An 18620-nucleotide genomic window follows, 5' to 3' on the forward strand; every position below is an offset into this window, starting at 1 on the left:
CGAAATTTCTTAATAATGACGATACACAAACAAACTCGGTTTAAAACAAGTTAAGACTATAATGCACCGAAATTCAAATCCAGAATGCACCGAACTCAAAACTCCTCCTATTTCTTCTTCATCATTATCATAATCTTTTTCTTCTTTTCTTGTTCATCATCTTCTTATTTTACCTTCTCATTATTTTTCTGGTTTTATTCTTTTAACAAAAATAAAAATAAAAAAATCAAATAAAGAAGAAGAAGAAACTCATAATGCTGCAAAATCACTATGAAGAGAAGGAGGAAAAAAATGCAGCAACAACAACAGCAATTAAAGAACGACAATGAGAAGAAAACACGCGAAGAAGAAGAAGAGGAAACGCGAAAAAGAAGGAGGAGGAGGAGGAGAGGAAAGCGGAAACATTCACCTAGTTGGAGTATTTATTCATACTCTTACTAATAAAAGTAATTTTTATTGAATGTGAACTAATTTGGTTGAACTTGATTGCCAAAAAGACTAACTTGATTGAACTTTTCCAGCAAATGCAACGTCGTATTTCAACATTCAAGCTTGGCCTATTTTGGGGTTTGTTGCGGCTGAGCAATTAGGCCATGTGGTAGTGCAGTAGCTGCCAGCGCCGCTGCCTAGTTATTGTTCTTCTAATGGTTCTGCTAACTCTTGTTATACTCTTGTTCTAGATTGAACTTTGGAACTAGTATAGGGAGGAAGAAAGATAGTAATAATCACGGTGATGATCACAGTGATGATAGTAGTTAGGCATGAGAAATGTGGTAAGATTTGAAATGAGAAGAGTAATGATGGAAAATAAAATTAAAAGTAAGAGTTAAGTTATATTAGAGAATAATTTAAAAATTTTATTTAATTTTTTAAGATTTGAATAATTTTATCTGTAAAAATCTATTTTTTACAAGTATAAAATTAATTTTAATTTTTTATAATTAATTTTATTAATATTTAAATTTTTGATAATTAAAAATAACTATTTACTCATAATATAATAGACATAAAATATTATATAATAAATATGAGTAATACTGTACGGACAAATTTGGTTGTCAACCAAATTAAGTGAGTTGGACATCAACAAAAATAATTCCCATCACTTTTATACACTCACTCACCTAAATTTTATTGTTAAATTTAGTTAGACTTAATTCACATAATATATGTATTCAATAGCATTTCTCTAAAATATAATAATTTCAAAATGATGAGAAGGGAAGAGGAAGACAGAAGAGGCTAGAGAAGCCTAAATAAACGGCAGTGATGTTGAGCTGTTGTTGTTTTTGTCGTTTAGCTGTGCACTTAATACCTCTTCACTCTCTTCACTCTTCACTAATGCGAACGATACTTCACTGTCTTCACTCTCTTCATTCTCGTAAACACTTCACTCACTCTTCAACACAACACACTCTCCATCATCATCACATTCACATTTCAATCACTAACTCTTCTCCTACTACCTACCAAAGTGTGAAAACCTTGCGGTATGTGTTCGTGTGTCTCTATGTTTTCCCTTTCCTTTTTTTATTTTAAACAAAAATTGTGCGTGTGTTGGGAAATGTGAACTTGAATCTTCCATTATGGCTACTACTTTTTAACCATGTGGGTTTTGAAATTTGAATGGAATTGAATTGCTGCAGGGGTTTTCTTCTTCTGCCGCCGCTGCTGGGTGGCTTCTCTGTTCTGCTTCAACTCTCCAAGTCATCAATCACTCACTTACCTGAGCGAGAAGAGGAGCTACTCAACAACACTAACTCTTACAGGGTTTCTATATTTAGATCAGGTTTTCTTTACATTTTTATACATGTAGCTTCATTTAGTCATTTATTGCATTTTTCTTTTAGCAACTCCTGCATGCTTCTTTTCGTTTCATGGTAAAATGTAAACCCTTTTTTTTGGTATGAAGCTAGGCCCCCATTGCTCTTCGTTTTCTTTTTTACCTTTCTTGATAAAATTTGCTATAACATAAAAATGGTTATGGAGAAGAACAAAGTCCAGATGCAGATAATGAAGAGGCACCACATGACTTAATTAAACTTCCTGAGTGGCTGTGCCCATAAGAATTCTAGAGGAACAAACTCTGAGGTTATTGAATTTGTTGTAGAAATGTGAACTATGAATTAAGTACTTTTTGTAAGTTATGCTGGGCTGTAATCTGAATGGCAATGCATAGTTTAGTTTGATGCCTGACAGTTCTAAGGAAATGCTAGATGTTACAAATGTTGTTGCATGGAAATAATATACCATGAGAGAAATTGTTTCTCATGGTCCATGAATAATGTTGATAGAGGTCCACTAAGAGAAGTTGAGACTTAAACAAAATAGCAAATAGTATAACATTTTTCAGAATTTATAGAAATATTTTTTATGCGATATGTTGTATATCACATGTTTTATTATTTGCTGAAGTCTGGTTGTGCAGGCTTTGATTGGCAGTAATTTTGGGTTGAACTTGCCGGCTGAGATGATATTGGATGTGATGAATCTTAAAAAATGTCTCACAAATGTCTTTCTGCTCACACTAGCTATGCTAACCACTGCATCAGGTAATTTATAATCATACATCTCTGTTTTTTTTAGCGATCTCACTTTGGAAAATGTCCAAGATATTATTATCATGTTGATCCAAACCAGGCTTTGAATCAATACTCAACACCAAATGGTTCGTATCTGCAGCCTAAACAATAAGCATGCCTTCTTACAGACTTAAAACTCTTCCCCTTTACAAAATAATTAGTCTTAAAATGAAATTTATCATGGCATTGGCTGTGAGACTGGATTTTATATCAATTCTATGGCATTCCCAAGATAAGTCCTGCCAATATACTAAGCTTGCTTCTTAGGGGATTCTGTCCATATACTTTTAACGGTATCATTCATAATCTAAGCTTGGTCTTGTTCATCAATTGGGTGTTAGAGGAATAGGGGCTCTGAAGAGGACCAAAGGGGGATACTTTTTAAATGATTGCAACCTACTTTTGTTACCGGTACATCTCCTTGTCTATTAGGATTCTAACTGTGAAATCATTAACCCTGCAAGCTGAATGCTGAGTCTCTTATGTTTGCTTGTTTGTTTATTGAACATAAAATATGGGGGTGTTTTCCTGTACTGTATGATATGGAATTGTTACAATCAGTTGTTGATTTGGATCAACTGGAACTTATAGGTGGATTTGTTGGCGTAAACATTGGAACTGATGTTTCTGACCTGCTGGCTGCTTCAAATGTTGTTGCGATACTAAAGGCCCATCAAATTACTCATGTTCGTCTATATGATGCCGACACTCACTTACTACAAGCCCTTTCAAACACTAGTATTGAAGTAATTGTTGGTGTCACCAATGAGGAGGTACTAAGAATAGGAGAATCTCCATCAGCAGCTGCAGCCTGGATTAATAAAAATGTACTTGCTTATGTGCCTTCAACTAATATCACAGCAGTAGCAGTTGGCAGTGAGGTTCTTTCGACAATCCCGAATGTTGCCCCGGTTCTGGTTCCTGCCATGAATTCTCTTCACAAAGCCCTGGTTGCTGCAAACCTCAACTTTCGGGTCAAAGTCTCAACACCACACTCTATGGATATTATCCCCAAGCCTTTTCCTCCTTCTACTGCCACCTTTAACTCTTCATGGAACTCTACAATGGTCCAACTGCTTCAGTTTTTGAAGAACACAAATTCCTCTTTCATGTTAAATGCCTACCCTTATTATGGATACACTAAAGGAGACGGCATTTTCCCGATTGAATATGCTCTTTTCAAACCCCTTCCTTCGGTGAAGCAAATTGTTGACCCAAACACTCTATTCCACTATAACAGCATGTTTGATGCTATGGTGGACGCTGCCTATTATTCTATAGATGCCTTAGATTTCAGTGATATACCTGTTGTTGTGACTGAGACTGGCTGGCCATCGTTGGGTGGATCAAATGAACCAGATGCTACTGTAGGAAATGCTGAGACATACAACAATAACCTGATTCGGCGAGTCCTGAATGATTCAGGGCCCCCTAGTCAGGTGAACATGCCTATAAGTGCATACATATATGAACTATTTAATGAAGACAAGAGGAATGGACCAATATCAGAAAAAAATTGGGGAATCTTTTATTCTAATGGTAGTGCTATTTATCCGTTGAGTTTAAGTACTTCTGGCCAGATTAATGGAACATCTGCATCAGTTTTTTGTGTGGCAAAAGATGGTGCAGACAGTGATAAGTTGCAAGCTGGCCTGAACTATGCTTGTGGACAAGGTGGAGCAAACTGTGCCGCTATTCAACAAGGGCAGCCATGCTATCTCCCAAATAATGTGAAAAGCCACGCCTCTTTTGCTTTTAATGATTATTATCAGAAAACTCATAGTACTGGAGGAACATGCGACTTTGATGGAACTGCTACAATTACTACAAGGGATCCTAGTAAGTTGATATATTTTTGTTTCTATTTTAACTCTAATCTTTTGGTATCGTACACTTTTATCACTTCCGAGTTCTTTCCTTGGATTTGCGCACATTGTTATTTTCAAATTGCATGCTTACTAAGATGCCATGGAATTTGTATCATTTTATGTTTACTATATACCATGGACAGCATGTTGAATTTAGTGTCCTGGTTCCTATTAGCTTATTCCTTAGAAAGTTACCTAAGCAATTAATTCATTGTAATCCATTGCAGGTTATGGATCCTGTATATACACTGGAAGGTATAAAATCTTAATCCATGCACATCCATGCTTCAGTTTATTTGATTTAAGAATAATTGTTACCCTTTTTTAAAGAAATCTTATATCTGATTTTGGGCATTGAATCTTGATGGCAGTTCTAACTCGAGTGGTGGTGGAATGAGTTTGGCTCCGACGGCACTTGGACCTTCAAGCCCCTCGAAAGCATCTTCGAACATGCAAATGTGTAGTCTTCAGTATTTGATATCCGTTGTGGGGGCATTTTTGGCTCTGGTGATGTTATGACCGAAAGGATCGTGGAATCATAGTTGTCATTGATTTTGTTTCTAACATCACATTGATCCATTTTATTTATTTCTACATATCTGTATTTCACCTTGTGCATTTGGGTATCATTTGTAATTTATCTCTTTATGATAGGTAGTTGCTTCAAATAGGAACAACACGGTACCTCAAAAGTGATTGATGACATTATTTTGAGTTTTGACCATGCAAAATCATAGGAAATTTTTATAATGGTCTCTGAGAATCATGCGATTATCTGTTTTGGTTTCCGAAATTTAAAATTACCTATAGTGGTCTTCCAGATTTAGGTTCGGACACCATTGTAGTCCCTCAACCTTTTTTGGCGATGACTGGACAAACGAAGTGTTGAAGTGGCACCCTTCCTGCCTCGCTGGACGCTGCAACAGCTAGTTGACATGACCAGGAATGTATTTGTACCCAATTTGGTCTTTAAAATCCTAATTTTCTCTCATTATTTGTTTGACTTTGATTCTTCTTCAACCTCTGTTCTCCTTGTCTTCTTATTCCCCTTTATCTTCATTAATTATTTCTTTACCAAACTTTTCCTTTATCATCAGTTTACAAGTGGCTCTTATATGTTTGGCACTTTGGCTATGAAATTGGCACTTATATCTATATCATCATTGTCATTGTTCTTGTTCAAACCCTCATCCAAAGAGTCATTGATAGCTTCAAACTTTTGAAGAGTAAAAGACTCTTCTTACTCAATCACTTGTATCACTTCATCTGGTGTTGCACCATATCTTGGCAATCCAATTTTGCTTCTTCAATGAAAGACCTTTCTGACTCGAGTGCATATAGTTAAAACAGGAATAATGGCATGATTTTTCTAACTATATAGTTAAAGAATATATGATCAATTTAAACTTAAATAACTATTATAAATTAAAAGATTTAAAGGTTAAAAGATAAATATGTATATATATTGGTGGAAACTCATGCTTTCACATGAAATTGATAGTTTTTCATGTGATAGTTGAGAACCGTTAAATGAAAATTTAGTCAAATCAGTTAAATTATCTAACGACTCTCAATTATCAACTTCACGTAAAGTCGACTGCACCTGAGTTTTCACCATATATATTATTAGATTTTATTTATTTTTTAATTAATATTAAACTAATCAAATAATTGAATTGGTTTGATTCCGCAATCTTAAAATCGATAACCGAACCAATTAAGGTCAGATTTGATCGAATCTCATCCAAATGTATTTGATTACCCATCGGATCCAAAACCAATATAATTAGGTCGGGTCAGTTTGGACAGGTGGTCGAGTTACCTGTATCCTGTGAACACCCTAACTAAAATGATTAGTTCAATAACCCATTATTGTACAATTAAACTCACTAATGTCGAAAGAAAATGAAAATTTAGGTGTAGTTAATTTCATGTAAAGTTGATAATTAAAAATCGTTAGATGATAATTTAATTAAATTTATTAAATTATTTAATAATTTTTAACTATAATTTTCACATAAAATTAACTGCACCTAATTTTAAAAAAAAAGACACTAAAATTTAAACATGAAAAAACGTGAAAGAAAGATAGTAAAATTTAAAGATGAAAGAAGTTATAAATTTAATTGTGGTTAATGTTTTATTTTATTATTTTATAAATTTTTAAGGATTTTTTCGTGTAAGTATGTTAAAAAAATAAAAAATAATATATGCACATAAAAGATGAACTATTAAATTAATTATTATGTTTATTATTTAATATATATTTAATGATTAATGTAAAAAAATTAAATAGTAGAGGAAACGTGATGTTGGTAGGGGAGCGAGTGAGTTGTGAGCGAGTTTTGAGCATGGATGCAGGATCAGGAGGAGGGTATGGTTATGGGTGGGCAGTATGTGCTGGATTCAACGCCGCCCTTGCCGCTATTTCCACTAAGCTCCCCCTTCCTCATCAGGTATTCTATTCTATTCATTCCTATTTCTCATCAAATAAACCAACCATACATCCTAACTCTGCATCACAGTTTCTTAGGTACGCCTTTGTGGCACTCTTCAATGTCACCATGTGGGGATGCTATGTCAACAGCCTCAAATCCCTCTCTTCGCTTCAAGCAACCGTCACCAATTTCGCCACTAATTTCATCTCTTCCGGTTTGGCCGGTTTCTTCTTCTTCCACGAATCACTCTCTCCTCAGGTACATAACACCACACCAATTGTTTGTTAATATGCCACAAAGAAAGGACTTACTTTTCTCAATCATATTCAACATTATGGCTTGTTATTTCATGTTGAACATGTTCTGATGCAAAATAACTCTTCCACAGTGGTTTGCAGGTGCCTTACTCATCATAATTGGTGTAGTGATTCTTAGCAAGTCAAGTGTTGAGGAGAAGCTCAGAACTGATTAGATGGTTTGGCTTAGCATAATGCCTTGCAATACAGTTTCTTGTTGCCTTTTGCCTTTGCCGAATGGATCTCTCTGTTTGCACCCATCTTGTGTATCTTTTGATTCCCCATCTTACTATGATTTCAAGCTTCAAAGTTCATCTGGTGACAAGTTTTTACAGAGTGATTTAGCAATTAGCATGTAAAAAACAATACTCTTGATTGGCCTTAATGTTCATGTTTTACTCTAGCTGTAATTTCACTTTTCCTGATGCTAATCTGAGCATCCATTCCGGTCCCTACTGTTATTTTTAAGAGACAAAATATCTAACTAATAAGCCTAACACCATAATCATTTTAAAAGCTTGCTCAAAAGATCAAGAAAGAAGGAACCTATTAGTGATATTGGCATGACAGACCTCATTCTATTTTCAAAAGATGGGAAATCATCAGATAAAGCAACAGGTCAAACGGTACATATAGCAGCAACTTTTATTCAGACTGCTTGATTTCCTAAACAAATTTCACACTAGTATTTGTGTAGCTATAGGGCAAAGGATCAGCGTGGGAACTGGGACCTTAAGCTGAACAATTATACAGGAAAATCTAACAAAATGCAGACCAGGAACTTGGCAACACAAACCTACCTGTTCTGATTTTTCTTCTGGCTTATATTATCTGTTACTTTCCACTGAAAGGAACCCTTTTCTTCCTGAAATATATCATTATATCCAAACGAATTTAGAAAATTTGTTATCAAATTCTTTAATACATTGGAGTATTCTGGTCCCGGGATTTCTTAGAGAGCAATTTTCCTTGCAGCTTGAAAAACGTGAAGTGCCCATATTCATTCATCAGCCACACAGTCTTCTGGATAGACTCAGTATCACCCTTTTGTTGAATGGTGTGTCTCCACTAGCGATTCCTTTGATTTCTGAGTATGCTTTAATTTGACAAAATCCTGATCATGCATGTTCTTGATGCAATGCACTTACTTAAATTCAACCATTTGAATAGTTTTTCCTCACCATGACTCCATGTTCTTTCAGACATAATCTTGAAAATGCATGTTGCCCGATCAACAAAAATCAAGATTGTTGTTCCCGTTTTATCTGAATCATGGAACAATATTTGATATTCAATTCCGCTACATTACCAACAGCATTTCTGCCAACTTCTGCCAACTCTTATGACTGTGTTTAATAGAAGTGTCTTTGTGGATGTGTCTAATAAAAATGTTTTTTTTATGGCTGTGTCTAATAGAAGTGTCTTTATATATGTATATGTGTCTCCTTATACATGTGTTTAAAATATAATAATTAATTATTGTTGGCAATAAGTTAGCAAATAGTATATTGGTATCTTGTACTTTTCGTTACATTTTCCAAAATCCCATCTTTGAAGCTAACCGTATAAATGTTAAATAATAAATATCAAATTAATTACTATCACTACCGTTTTCCTCTTAACTTTTCATATTTGTTCGTTGAATCTAGGAGCATTTGTAACATTTCATCCTCCTCAAGAATTGTGTTAAACACCAATTTCTGATAACATTTCATCCTCTTGAATTTTTGGTTCATCCCACAATGGTTCCTTCACTTTCAAGGCTTCTGCTAAGTACAATCCTGTGAACAAATTGAAAGAGCAATTCTTTCTTGTTTCCAATGTCTCCAAAAGATCACATCATTGTATCGAGGATACAGGTAACGTTCAAGATCAAGAAACCAAACCAGTAAAAGGTAATAGGTTAAGGCGGCATCAGTGTTCTTTCTTCCTCGTCACGGTGAACGAAGAACGATTCTCCGTTTTGGTGTTCTCCCATTCCCAAACTACGAAATGTTGGAAGAGCAAGAAACTGCTTTTCTATGATAGAATGCAATATCGTGGAAACTGCCGTGGATACCTATTTATAGGTTTCCCAAGGCGGCACCACCTGGCCGACATATCTCTTTATTCTTACTAGCGGCTCAACAGCCATAAATGTAGCCATCCTTCTATTATTTTTAAGAAATTAATTTTGTTTTTTTTTGTTAATATATTATTTATTTTTTAAATTTGTTATATAATTATTTTTTTATTATTTTAATATTAAAATAATCTTATTTATATTATATTTTATTGAAATTAAATTATTATAAAAAAAATTTATAATGCTAAATTATAAAAATACACTATAAAAAAAATATATTATAAAAAACAAATCATAGTTCAAAAATTAATGTTAATGGTAATAATAGTCTGATTTAAAGAGAGTTATAGCTCAAATGACATAGTCTTCTCATACTCATTTAAGAGGTCGCGAGTTCGAGTCTCCCTATCTTCCGTAAAAAAAAGCAAATTATAATACATATTAATTATTTATAAAAGATAAATTATACTTATATATATATATATATATATATATATATATATATATATATATAATATATATGTCTTTATCATTTTAGGCCAAAAATATAGATCTGAATTTAAAGAAGCTTTTATTTTTCTACAAATAATGGAAAAATAAAAGAAATGAATATGCTTTTTTTTTTTTTAAATGTCAAACTATAAGAATCTAAAGAATTGAAATATCTTGTTTTGCGCTGAATTTTTTAAAAAGACAAAAATGATATTAATCCTTGTTTATCATTGAAAAAATTAAATTAAATCACATTACATGTGATTTGTTAGGTATTTTTATTCAATAACAGTTACTTGCAATGATATTGTTTTAAATACAATATTATTTTAATTTTTTATTATTTTAAGAAATTAATTTTTATATTTTTATTTTTAAAATTATAAATTTAATAAAATTATTTAAAAAATAAAAAATATTTAAAATAAATATAAAAAATTTATAAGTTATTTCACTTTTAAAATGTATGAAATTTATAAATTTAAAATAAATAAGATATTAAACAATTATTATGTTATTATTATGTATACCAAAATCAAGATAAATATTTATAAAATAATTATTTATAAACATTATATAAGTTTATTTATTTATTTTTTATATTTTTAATTTGAATCAAAGATAAAAATATATATTCAAAATATTTTTTATCTTCATGCATAATTCTAATAGATAAAAAAATTTATTTTTTAATTTTATATTCAATTTATTAAATTATCTTTAATTTTATTATTTTTTTAAAATTATTAATTTATACTTTATTATATTCTTTCATTATATCACACACTGTTATTTTTCCTTACTATTATTCTCTATACATATACCTATTATTGTCTCACCACGAATGTTATATTGCTTTGTTCTCTTTTCGCATTTTCTTCTTCTCCTCTCACCAAGTACTATTATTACAACTTTTAATCTTGTCTATCGCTTTAATCTATAATTATCTATTCTATAAACTTTTATGAGTTGTTCAAATATTATTAAAAGAATTCGTTTTTGTATCTTTTGAATATTTATATGTATAAAAACAATAATTTTATCTTGATGTGCATGTTAAGTCGTATTATTGATTTATTAAAAAAAATTAAGACATAAAGCATTTAAAATTTTTGCTCAAATTATCAAAATTTAATGTTAGTAATGCTAGACAATAATATCAAAATATATTATTTTTAACTAATATAATAAAAAATAGTACATTATTGTAAGTTTTTAGCTAATAATTATAAATTTAAGTTACATTTTAATATAGTATTTTGAAACAAAAAGTTATCATTACTTTCTGTATTTGACTACTATTATATAAATTTTACGTTTGTTTTATTGTGTATAATAATTAAAATAAACAATACTTTATTTTTTATTTTGTATGTTTTGAAATAATGCGATCATACTATAAGAATGATATTAGTTTTCATAACTAATGTGAATATTTTTACTATTTTTTTTTCATTTAAATAGTATCCATAAAAAATAATTACTTAAAGTAAAACACTATATAAAGAAATAAAGGAAAAAAAAATCTTTGAATTTATCATTTTTCTTTGCTTTTTAATTCTCGTTTAATATTATTCAAATTTAATAAGTTAATGGTGGTGATTCTTTTTATTATATTATTATATATATTATTTTTATACCACTAAACAAAAGGTGAAATTCTATATCTTCTTTTTTTTATTTATTTTATTTTATTTTGGTTATCTAAATTAGTCTGTATATTCTCATTTTCTATTATTTATGCAATATTTTTTTCTTCTAGTATTTATCTATTAGTAAATATTGAATTAACAATTTTATTTATTGTATTTTAATATGTTTATTTTTGTTATTTAGATTATTTTTTCTATTAGTTTAATATTGATAATGATTAATTATAGTAGGAATACATAAGGAGTACATAAAGCTTTTTAGTTTTCTGTTTCTCATTTTAAAAATTTTCAATGAATGAAAAAAGAGAAAAACATTGACCATGAGAAAAAAAAAACCTGAACCAGTTACTTAAAAAATCAATTAATAAATATTCTTATCTTACCACATCTTTAATATTATATGTCAATCTAATAATTAATAAAAAATATTAATCAACATAGAACTAATTAAAAATAAAAAAAATTAATAAAATTATCTTGAAACTTTTTCATACTATCATTAGTAGATACAAAATTTCTTACATATTTTATATGCCAATCAAATAATAAATATTATATGCCAAATAAATAATATTAAATTAATTAATTTTTTAACAATATAATGTATTTATTTTAATTTAATTATAAATAAATTTACATATACTTAAATGTCAAATTCAGTACTTTATATGATTAATAGTTTAAGAAATTAATATATTAATAACTTTTTTTATGTCTTTTATATATCAATCAAATAATAATGCTATAAACCAAATAAATGATATTGTGGAATATAAAATTATTAAATTTTTTTATATAATTTATTTAATTAAATTTAAAAATAAATATTCATGTACTCAAATTTTAAATACAATATTTTACAAAATCAACAATTTAAAAAACTTTAAAAAAATAATATCATCTAATACAAAATAGTTTAAAAAAAAAATCTAATTTAAAAATAGAACAATTTACCTATATAAAATAAATGCTTGAAATCTTTACCTGATTACAACAATTAAAAAATGGTTACGTGCATGTCTTATTTTAATTTCTATATAATCCGTGGGAGCTAACCACGATTTTCCGATTACACATAAACGTGCCTGGCGGCAAAGGTTTACATGCAAGGACAGCTGAACGTAAACCGTGGGAGGCAGCCACAGTTTACTTTGGAGAATGCAACACATAAACCGTGGGTGGTGAGGGTCGATCATATTTGAGCATTGAAAATTTTGTGAAGTTGGGTGGCTGACAGAGAATCCAGAGAGCTTTGTGGTTTAGGGGGCCGGTTTGAAGTTTTGAACCAGTTGAGCGGTGGACAAATGGAAGACGAATCTTGTATGTACCGGTTAAATAGCGTTGCGCATGTGGCTGGATTTATCGATCAAGAGGTTAGTTAAATAACTTTATTATTATTATTATTATTATTATTATTATTATTATTATTATTAATGCTAATATTGTTATTATCATTATTAATATTATTATAAATATTATTATTATTATTATTATTATTTTAATTGTGACTTTTTAATTTTGATTATTTTTATAATTATTATTATTATTACTATTATTAGTAATGTGACTTGTTAGTATTATCGTTACTATTATTATCGTTATTGTTATTATGGTTATTATTATTATTGTTATTATTGGGAGTTGTTAGTATTATTATTGTTGTTGTTACTTTTGTGATTATTGTTGGTATTGTTAGCTTTGTTATTATTGTTGTTATTAGAACTATTGTCATCATTAGAGTACATAGAAAATATGTTGAGGATTTTCTTATGCATATTTTTGCAGCCTACTAGGGTTATTAGATGTGTCAGGAGACAACAGAATATGCCTTTACACGACTGGATTATACCGTATCTGGAGACCGCGGGTTTGTATCACTTGGCTAGGCTGAACAGTCAGTGGTTCTGGGTTGATGAGCCTCTACTTAGCGCATTCATTGAGAGGTGGCGTCCTGAGACCCACACCTTTCATATGCCCTTTGGGGAGTGCACTATCACTTTGCAAGAGTGGCCTATCAGCTGGGTTTGCCGATCGATGGGGAGCCCGTGAGTGGGTGCCTGACTGAATTTGAGAATCTGATGGAAAACGGAAGACCGGCATGGGTGTGGTTCCGCGAGTTGTTTGGGGAGTTACCTCCGCAGAATAAAGTCAAGCAGATGACAGTGTGCTACACATGGTTCCATGAGCGGTTTCGGGTGCTTCCAGCAGATGCTACTGACGAGATCGTGCGTATATACGCGCGTGCCTATATTCTGATGTTGTTGTCATCTCAGCTGTTTGCGGACAAGAACGCAAACCGGGTCCACCTTCGCTGGTTGCCTTACTTGGCATCGTTGGACGACTTGGGTAGATATAGCTGGGGCTCGGTGGCACTGGCCTGGTTGTATAGATGTCTTTGTCGTGGGACAAACAGAAACGTTGTTAACTTGGCGGGGCCACTTCAGCTTCTACAGTCTTGGATTTTCTGGAGGTTTTCGAGTTTGAGACCTAGTGGTTTCAATATCTTCGGGTTTCCGCTTTCATCCAGGTACGGATATATTATTTTAGGTCCATAACTTGTTCAATTACATGTGTTGTTACCCGTATTGACATGCTTTGAATGAAACTTGTAGGTGGGCTAAGTATCTACCGAGAAACGATGCAGTGGATCAAAGAGTGATGGCTACACGCCTTTGCTTGGATAGATTGCATGTCCATGATGTGAGTCGTTTAGTTATTGCTCTTACAAGTACTTGTTCCTGTATAGAGTTATGGTTTTAAGTAACGTTACATTCTCCGAAACAGTTTGTGTGGGAGCCTTATTCTTCTCCCGAGGTGACTGCTGTTGTTCATCCAGAGATACTAGTCGACGAGCACCGTAGGCTATGGACGGCAGTCACTAGCCTGATATAGTTTGCCGCGATTGAGTGGCACCAGGTGGATAGGGTGATGCCGCAGTTCGGCGGGGTTTAGCATCTCCCTCAGTTTGCTCTGAACATAGATTGGCTTCATGCGAAGGATGGAAGGGGTGGAGACCGATGGTTCCCCAGATATTATCAGGAGTGGCATCAGCATTGGGAGGACCGTTTTGATTCAGTCATACTGGTCGACCGAGTAGCTGACCCCGGTCCGTCAGCTGAGTACTTGGACTGGTGGTGCCGTGTGGCCCACAGATTCCTATCTCCAGAGGTTGCATTTCAGGATCCGAGGCCAATTTTGTTGACGGAGGAGGCTCGTCACAGAGGGTCGTCACAAGCACCTCCAAGGGTGCAGGTTGTTGACAGACCGATAACAGGCGAGTGGATCGGCGTCGGCGTATAGGCACACATACCACCGATCGAGATTGGCGATGGCTTGACGACCGTTTGGATGAGAACCTAGCTGGTCCTGATGATGGAGGTGTTGTGGATTATCGTGTTCCTCGACGTAGAGCCAGACGACAGGGTGGGCGGGATGTCAGTGGACGGGCTCGAGGTAGAGTACCATCCGCTGAGGATCACGGTGCTCAGCACGCTGTTGATGAGGATGTTGGTAGTGTGGCAACAGGGATGGATCAGCCCACCTATGATGTGGGAGGTACCTCTCAGCAGTTAAGAGGGACCCCAGCATCAGCATTCAGCGCCGTTCCCCCACAGCCATCCGCACCAGTGGCGGACTAGAGACCGAGGAGGGTGAGGCGTCCTCCTTTGTGTGGCACCGGAGGTCACCTGCTTGGTCATTTCGATGAGGATGACAGTGACACTATCGAGGATGCTGATTCGTTATGTGTTCTTTTTTCATAGTGTTGGGACTATGTTAGATTATGTTCTTAGCATCATGTTTATGTTTTTATGTTCCAGACTGCTGTTGCATATTATTTGCTATGTATGTGATATTTATGTATGTTGTATGATCTACGGCTACGAACTAGCTTGTCACAAGTATTACGCGCATTCATAATGATACCAAAGTAATTCAATTAAACATCTAAAATAAAAGGATTTAAACAGACGAACTTAGTACACTAAACAAAGGAACGACATTCATTGACTCAACCAACCTTACATTACTCAAATTAAGACCTCCTAATAGAACTTAGAGAACAACAACGACACCATAAACGTCATAACGTCTAAGCATCACCTCCAGCAGTATGTCTCCGCCGGTCACAGTTCCTCCGCGTATGCCCAAGCTGACGGCAGAGGCCACAGCGCTTCGGCTGGTTCTCAGCAGACTGATCCATGCTATCGCGGATCCTGGTTGCCTTCAGACGACCTTCCCTTGCACGCCTCATGTTAGGTTCAGGTATGACAGTTGGTCCAGCATATGGGGGCCATAGACCTTCTGGGATAGGCGGAACAAACCCGTGCTTGTAAACGTTGAACACCTCACCCATACGATACACCTCGTGAACATATGACGCCCAATTCAGGCACGAGTGGGCGCAACATGCAATGGCGTGACAACATGGATAATGGAGCACCTGAAAGTGGCCACAATCGCAAGTGTGATCCTAAAGGGAAACTCGATAGCTACCTAGCGAGAAGTTTCCAGTCGGTGTCGTCTCGGCCACCGTGTACTCCGATTGGTGCCTGTCGTATAACGTGACGGTGAAGCACCTTGAGTCTCTTATGTTCCTCTCAATAGCCTTCACCAACGCCTGACAAAATTCATAGCCAGATCCAAGTTGCGCCTCAGCTGTTTGTCCGCAGAGCACAAATAGCTCAGCAAGCCTCCTATAAGTAGACTTAACCAACGAAGTGACCGAGAGGTTCTGAGTTCCCTTTAACACGGAATTCACGCATTCACTAATGTTGGTTGTCATGTGGCCGAATCGTCTACTGCTATCCTCGTATTGGGTCCACTTTTCATACTCCATCCGGTTGGCCCAGTCACACATGGCCGGATTCTCAGTCCGCATGATGTCAAACCAATAATAGAACTCTGCTTCAGTTTTTGCATAGGCCGCATTCACCAGCATCCTCCTTGCATCTTTACCTTTGAAGCTAAGGCTAAAATTCGCTGCCACATGACGGATACAGTACGCTCGAAAAGCACGTGGAGGCAGCCAACCATTATCGGGATTCTCAAGAGCAGTCTTGATGCCATTATGCCTGTCAGAGATAACAAGGATGCCCTCCTGTGGCGTCACATGCGTTCGTAGGTTGGACAAGAAGAATGACCATGACTCCGCATTTTCTCCCTCCACAAGGACAAAGGCAATGGGGTGGATGTTCGAGTTTCCATCCTGCGCAATCGCCAACAGTAACGTGCCTCCATACTTGCCATACAAGTGGGTACCGTCAATACTCACAAGCGGCTTGCAATGCCGGAAGGCCTCGATGCAGGGTGAAAATGTCCAGAAAAGACGATGAAAGTACACTGTAGACTCATCGACCTGATCCCCAACTCAAACAGGAGAGGTCTTCAACACAGTCAATGTCCCGGCCATGGTCAACCGTACCCCTAGCATCCAACGTGGCAACTCGGCATACGACTCTTTCCAGTCTCTATATATTTGTGCGACTGCCTTCTGTTTTGCCATCCACGACGGATGCTATAGTCCTTCACACTCAGAACAGCTTCATCTTTATTCTGGAACGATTGCCCAACCTGAAATTCTATAGAAGAACCCCCAATTGTAGCACCTCCGTCCACCTGTTGACCCAGAGTCTCCAAGTTTAGAGTGGAGAAGTGTGGAGGGTACTGCTGTGTGCCAGAACTTGAAGGCTCGTGTTGTGCATGTGGATTAGCACCTCTGTCATCATCACTGTCCCCAATGATATTTACAGGTTCCTGGTCAGAGTCATCGTCCCGCATTGCATTCTCTACTCGATCAGGTTCCCCAAAGCCTTGATCTTCATGAATTATGCCACCTCCTGTATCCACCTCAAATGCCTGCTGCCAGACCCCAGGATTCTCCAACGGTACAGAACCAACTGCCTCCGTTCGTTCTAAATCAGCCGGGAAGGAAGGGGATGCGACCTACGGAACAGATGGTCGGGCCGCAGGCATCGAACTAGACGCACCGCCCGCGGCAGTCGAACTATGAACTGGAGCTGATGCCCCAGAACTATCGACACCAACCTCCAACTTCGCGAACAACTCGTGTATTCTGACCTCCGGAAAACTCCTAACACAATGAAACAGAACCCTAATATCTTCATCAGCTGCTAGCACAAACGTATCATACTTAACACCGGTCGAGACCACTGCGATGGGAATCTTGTAGAATAGCTTCTTCACCCACTTGCTTCCAAATACCCCAAACTTCTACAAGATGCTATTCTTCACATCTGACAAAGTGTTTGATGAACTGATGAAAACACTCAATGGTTCTCTGTCAGTGAACTTCACACCATTTTTTTGCTTCTTTTGATTTTCCCAGAGCAATGCACTAAGACAAGAAAACTCTATTCCTCACTTGACATTGTGATAATGATCTCTCCTCAGCAGCTTGAATCTCACTCACATATATATAGATTTTCTCAGCTCATAAACCGTGGGAGCTCACAATGGTTTATGCCCATTCGAAGCCTTTCATAAACTGTTGCTGCTAGCCATGTTTTATGCACATTTGTCTTCATAAACCGTGGTTGCTTCCAATGGTTTCCATCTCGCATTCACCAAGGGTAAACCGTGGCTGCCTACCACGGTTTACGTTGAGCTCTTCTTGCATGTAAACATTTGCTGCCAGGCACGGTTTATGTGTAATCTGGAAACCGTGGTTAGCTCCCACGGATTATATAGAAATTGAAACAAGGCATGCACGTAACCATTGTAATCAGGTAAAGGTTTCCAGCAGTTATTTTATATAGGTAAATTGCTCTTAAAAATAAATATTGATGTACTCAAAATTCAAAATAAATACTTTACGTAATCAAAGAAGCAAGGGGGGTTAGGCATCAAGGATCTTAAAGCTTTCAACTTAGCTATGTTAGCCAAGCAAAGTTGGAGAATAGCAACTAAACAGGAATCATTAGTTAGCAAGATATACAAAGTCCGTTACTTTAAATATTCATCTTTTCTTAAAGCAGACGCTGGATCAAACCCCTCTTGAGCTTGAAGGAGTTTATTGGAGGGAAGGAAAGTGATTGAAAAAGGCTTAATGTGGCAAATAGGGAGATGGGGTTCAGTCAAAATTTTTGAAGACCCTTGGATTAGGAATTTCAGGCCTATCTCAGTCTATCAACAACAGAATGTAAGCTCAGATATTACATGGGTGAATCAGCTACTTAAACAAAACAGAACATGGGATGCATAATTAAT

The 18620-nt window shown here is 35.1% G+C and overlaps 2 protein-coding genes across 6 annotated transcripts; both read left to right on the forward strand.

Annotated features, from left to right (window-relative positions):
• Positions 1-1286: 1286 nt before the first annotated feature.
• On the forward strand, positions 1287-5212 carry LOC107629462 (glucan endo-1,3-beta-glucosidase 4). Of its 2 annotated transcripts, XM_016332263.3 has the most exons (6): positions 1287-1490; positions 1647-1789; positions 2429-2552; positions 3174-4421; positions 4678-4705; positions 4822-5212. In XM_016332263.3, the coding sequence occupies exons 3-6, from the start codon at positions 2471-2473 to the stop codon at positions 4967-4969; spliced, it is 1506 nt and encodes a 501-aa protein (XP_016187749.1). In that variant the 5' UTR covers positions 1287-1490; positions 1647-1789; positions 2429-2470; the 3' UTR covers positions 4970-5212. The 2 variants fall into 2 exon arrangements, with proteins under 2 accessions (XP_016187749.1, XP_016187750.1); XM_016332264.3 differs by lacking the exon at positions 1287-1490 and having other exon boundaries at positions 1659-1789; positions 2416-2552.
• Positions 5213-6746: 1534 nt separating this feature from the next.
• Positions 6747-9374, forward strand: LOC107629460 (cell growth defect protein). Of its 4 annotated transcripts, XR_015907612.1 has the most exons (5): positions 6747-6906; positions 6976-7146; positions 7277-7539; positions 8160-8241; positions 8947-9374. XR_015907612.1 is itself a non-coding variant. In XM_016332262.3 (3 exons), the coding sequence occupies exons 1-3, from the start codon at positions 6760-6762 to the stop codon at positions 7358-7360; spliced, it is 402 nt and encodes a 133-aa protein (XP_016187748.2). In that variant the 5' UTR covers positions 6748-6759; the 3' UTR covers positions 7361-7636. The 4 variants fall into 4 exon arrangements, 2 of the variants coding, with proteins under 2 accessions (XP_016187748.2, XP_088365905.1); XR_015907611.1 differs by lacking the exon at positions 8947-9374 and having other exon boundaries at positions 6751-6906; positions 8160-8705; XM_016332262.3 differs by lacking the exons at positions 8160-8241; positions 8947-9374 and having other exon boundaries at positions 6748-6906; positions 7277-7636.
• The last annotated feature ends 9246 nt before the right edge of the window (positions 9375-18620 follow it).

This window comes from Arachis ipaensis, chromosome B3, assembly GCF_059453495.1.
Source record: "Arachis ipaensis isolate K30076 ecotype BB chromosome B3, ASM5945349v1, whole genome shotgun sequence".
Taxonomy (NCBI): domain Eukaryota; kingdom Viridiplantae; phylum Streptophyta; class Magnoliopsida; order Fabales; family Fabaceae; genus Arachis; species Arachis ipaensis.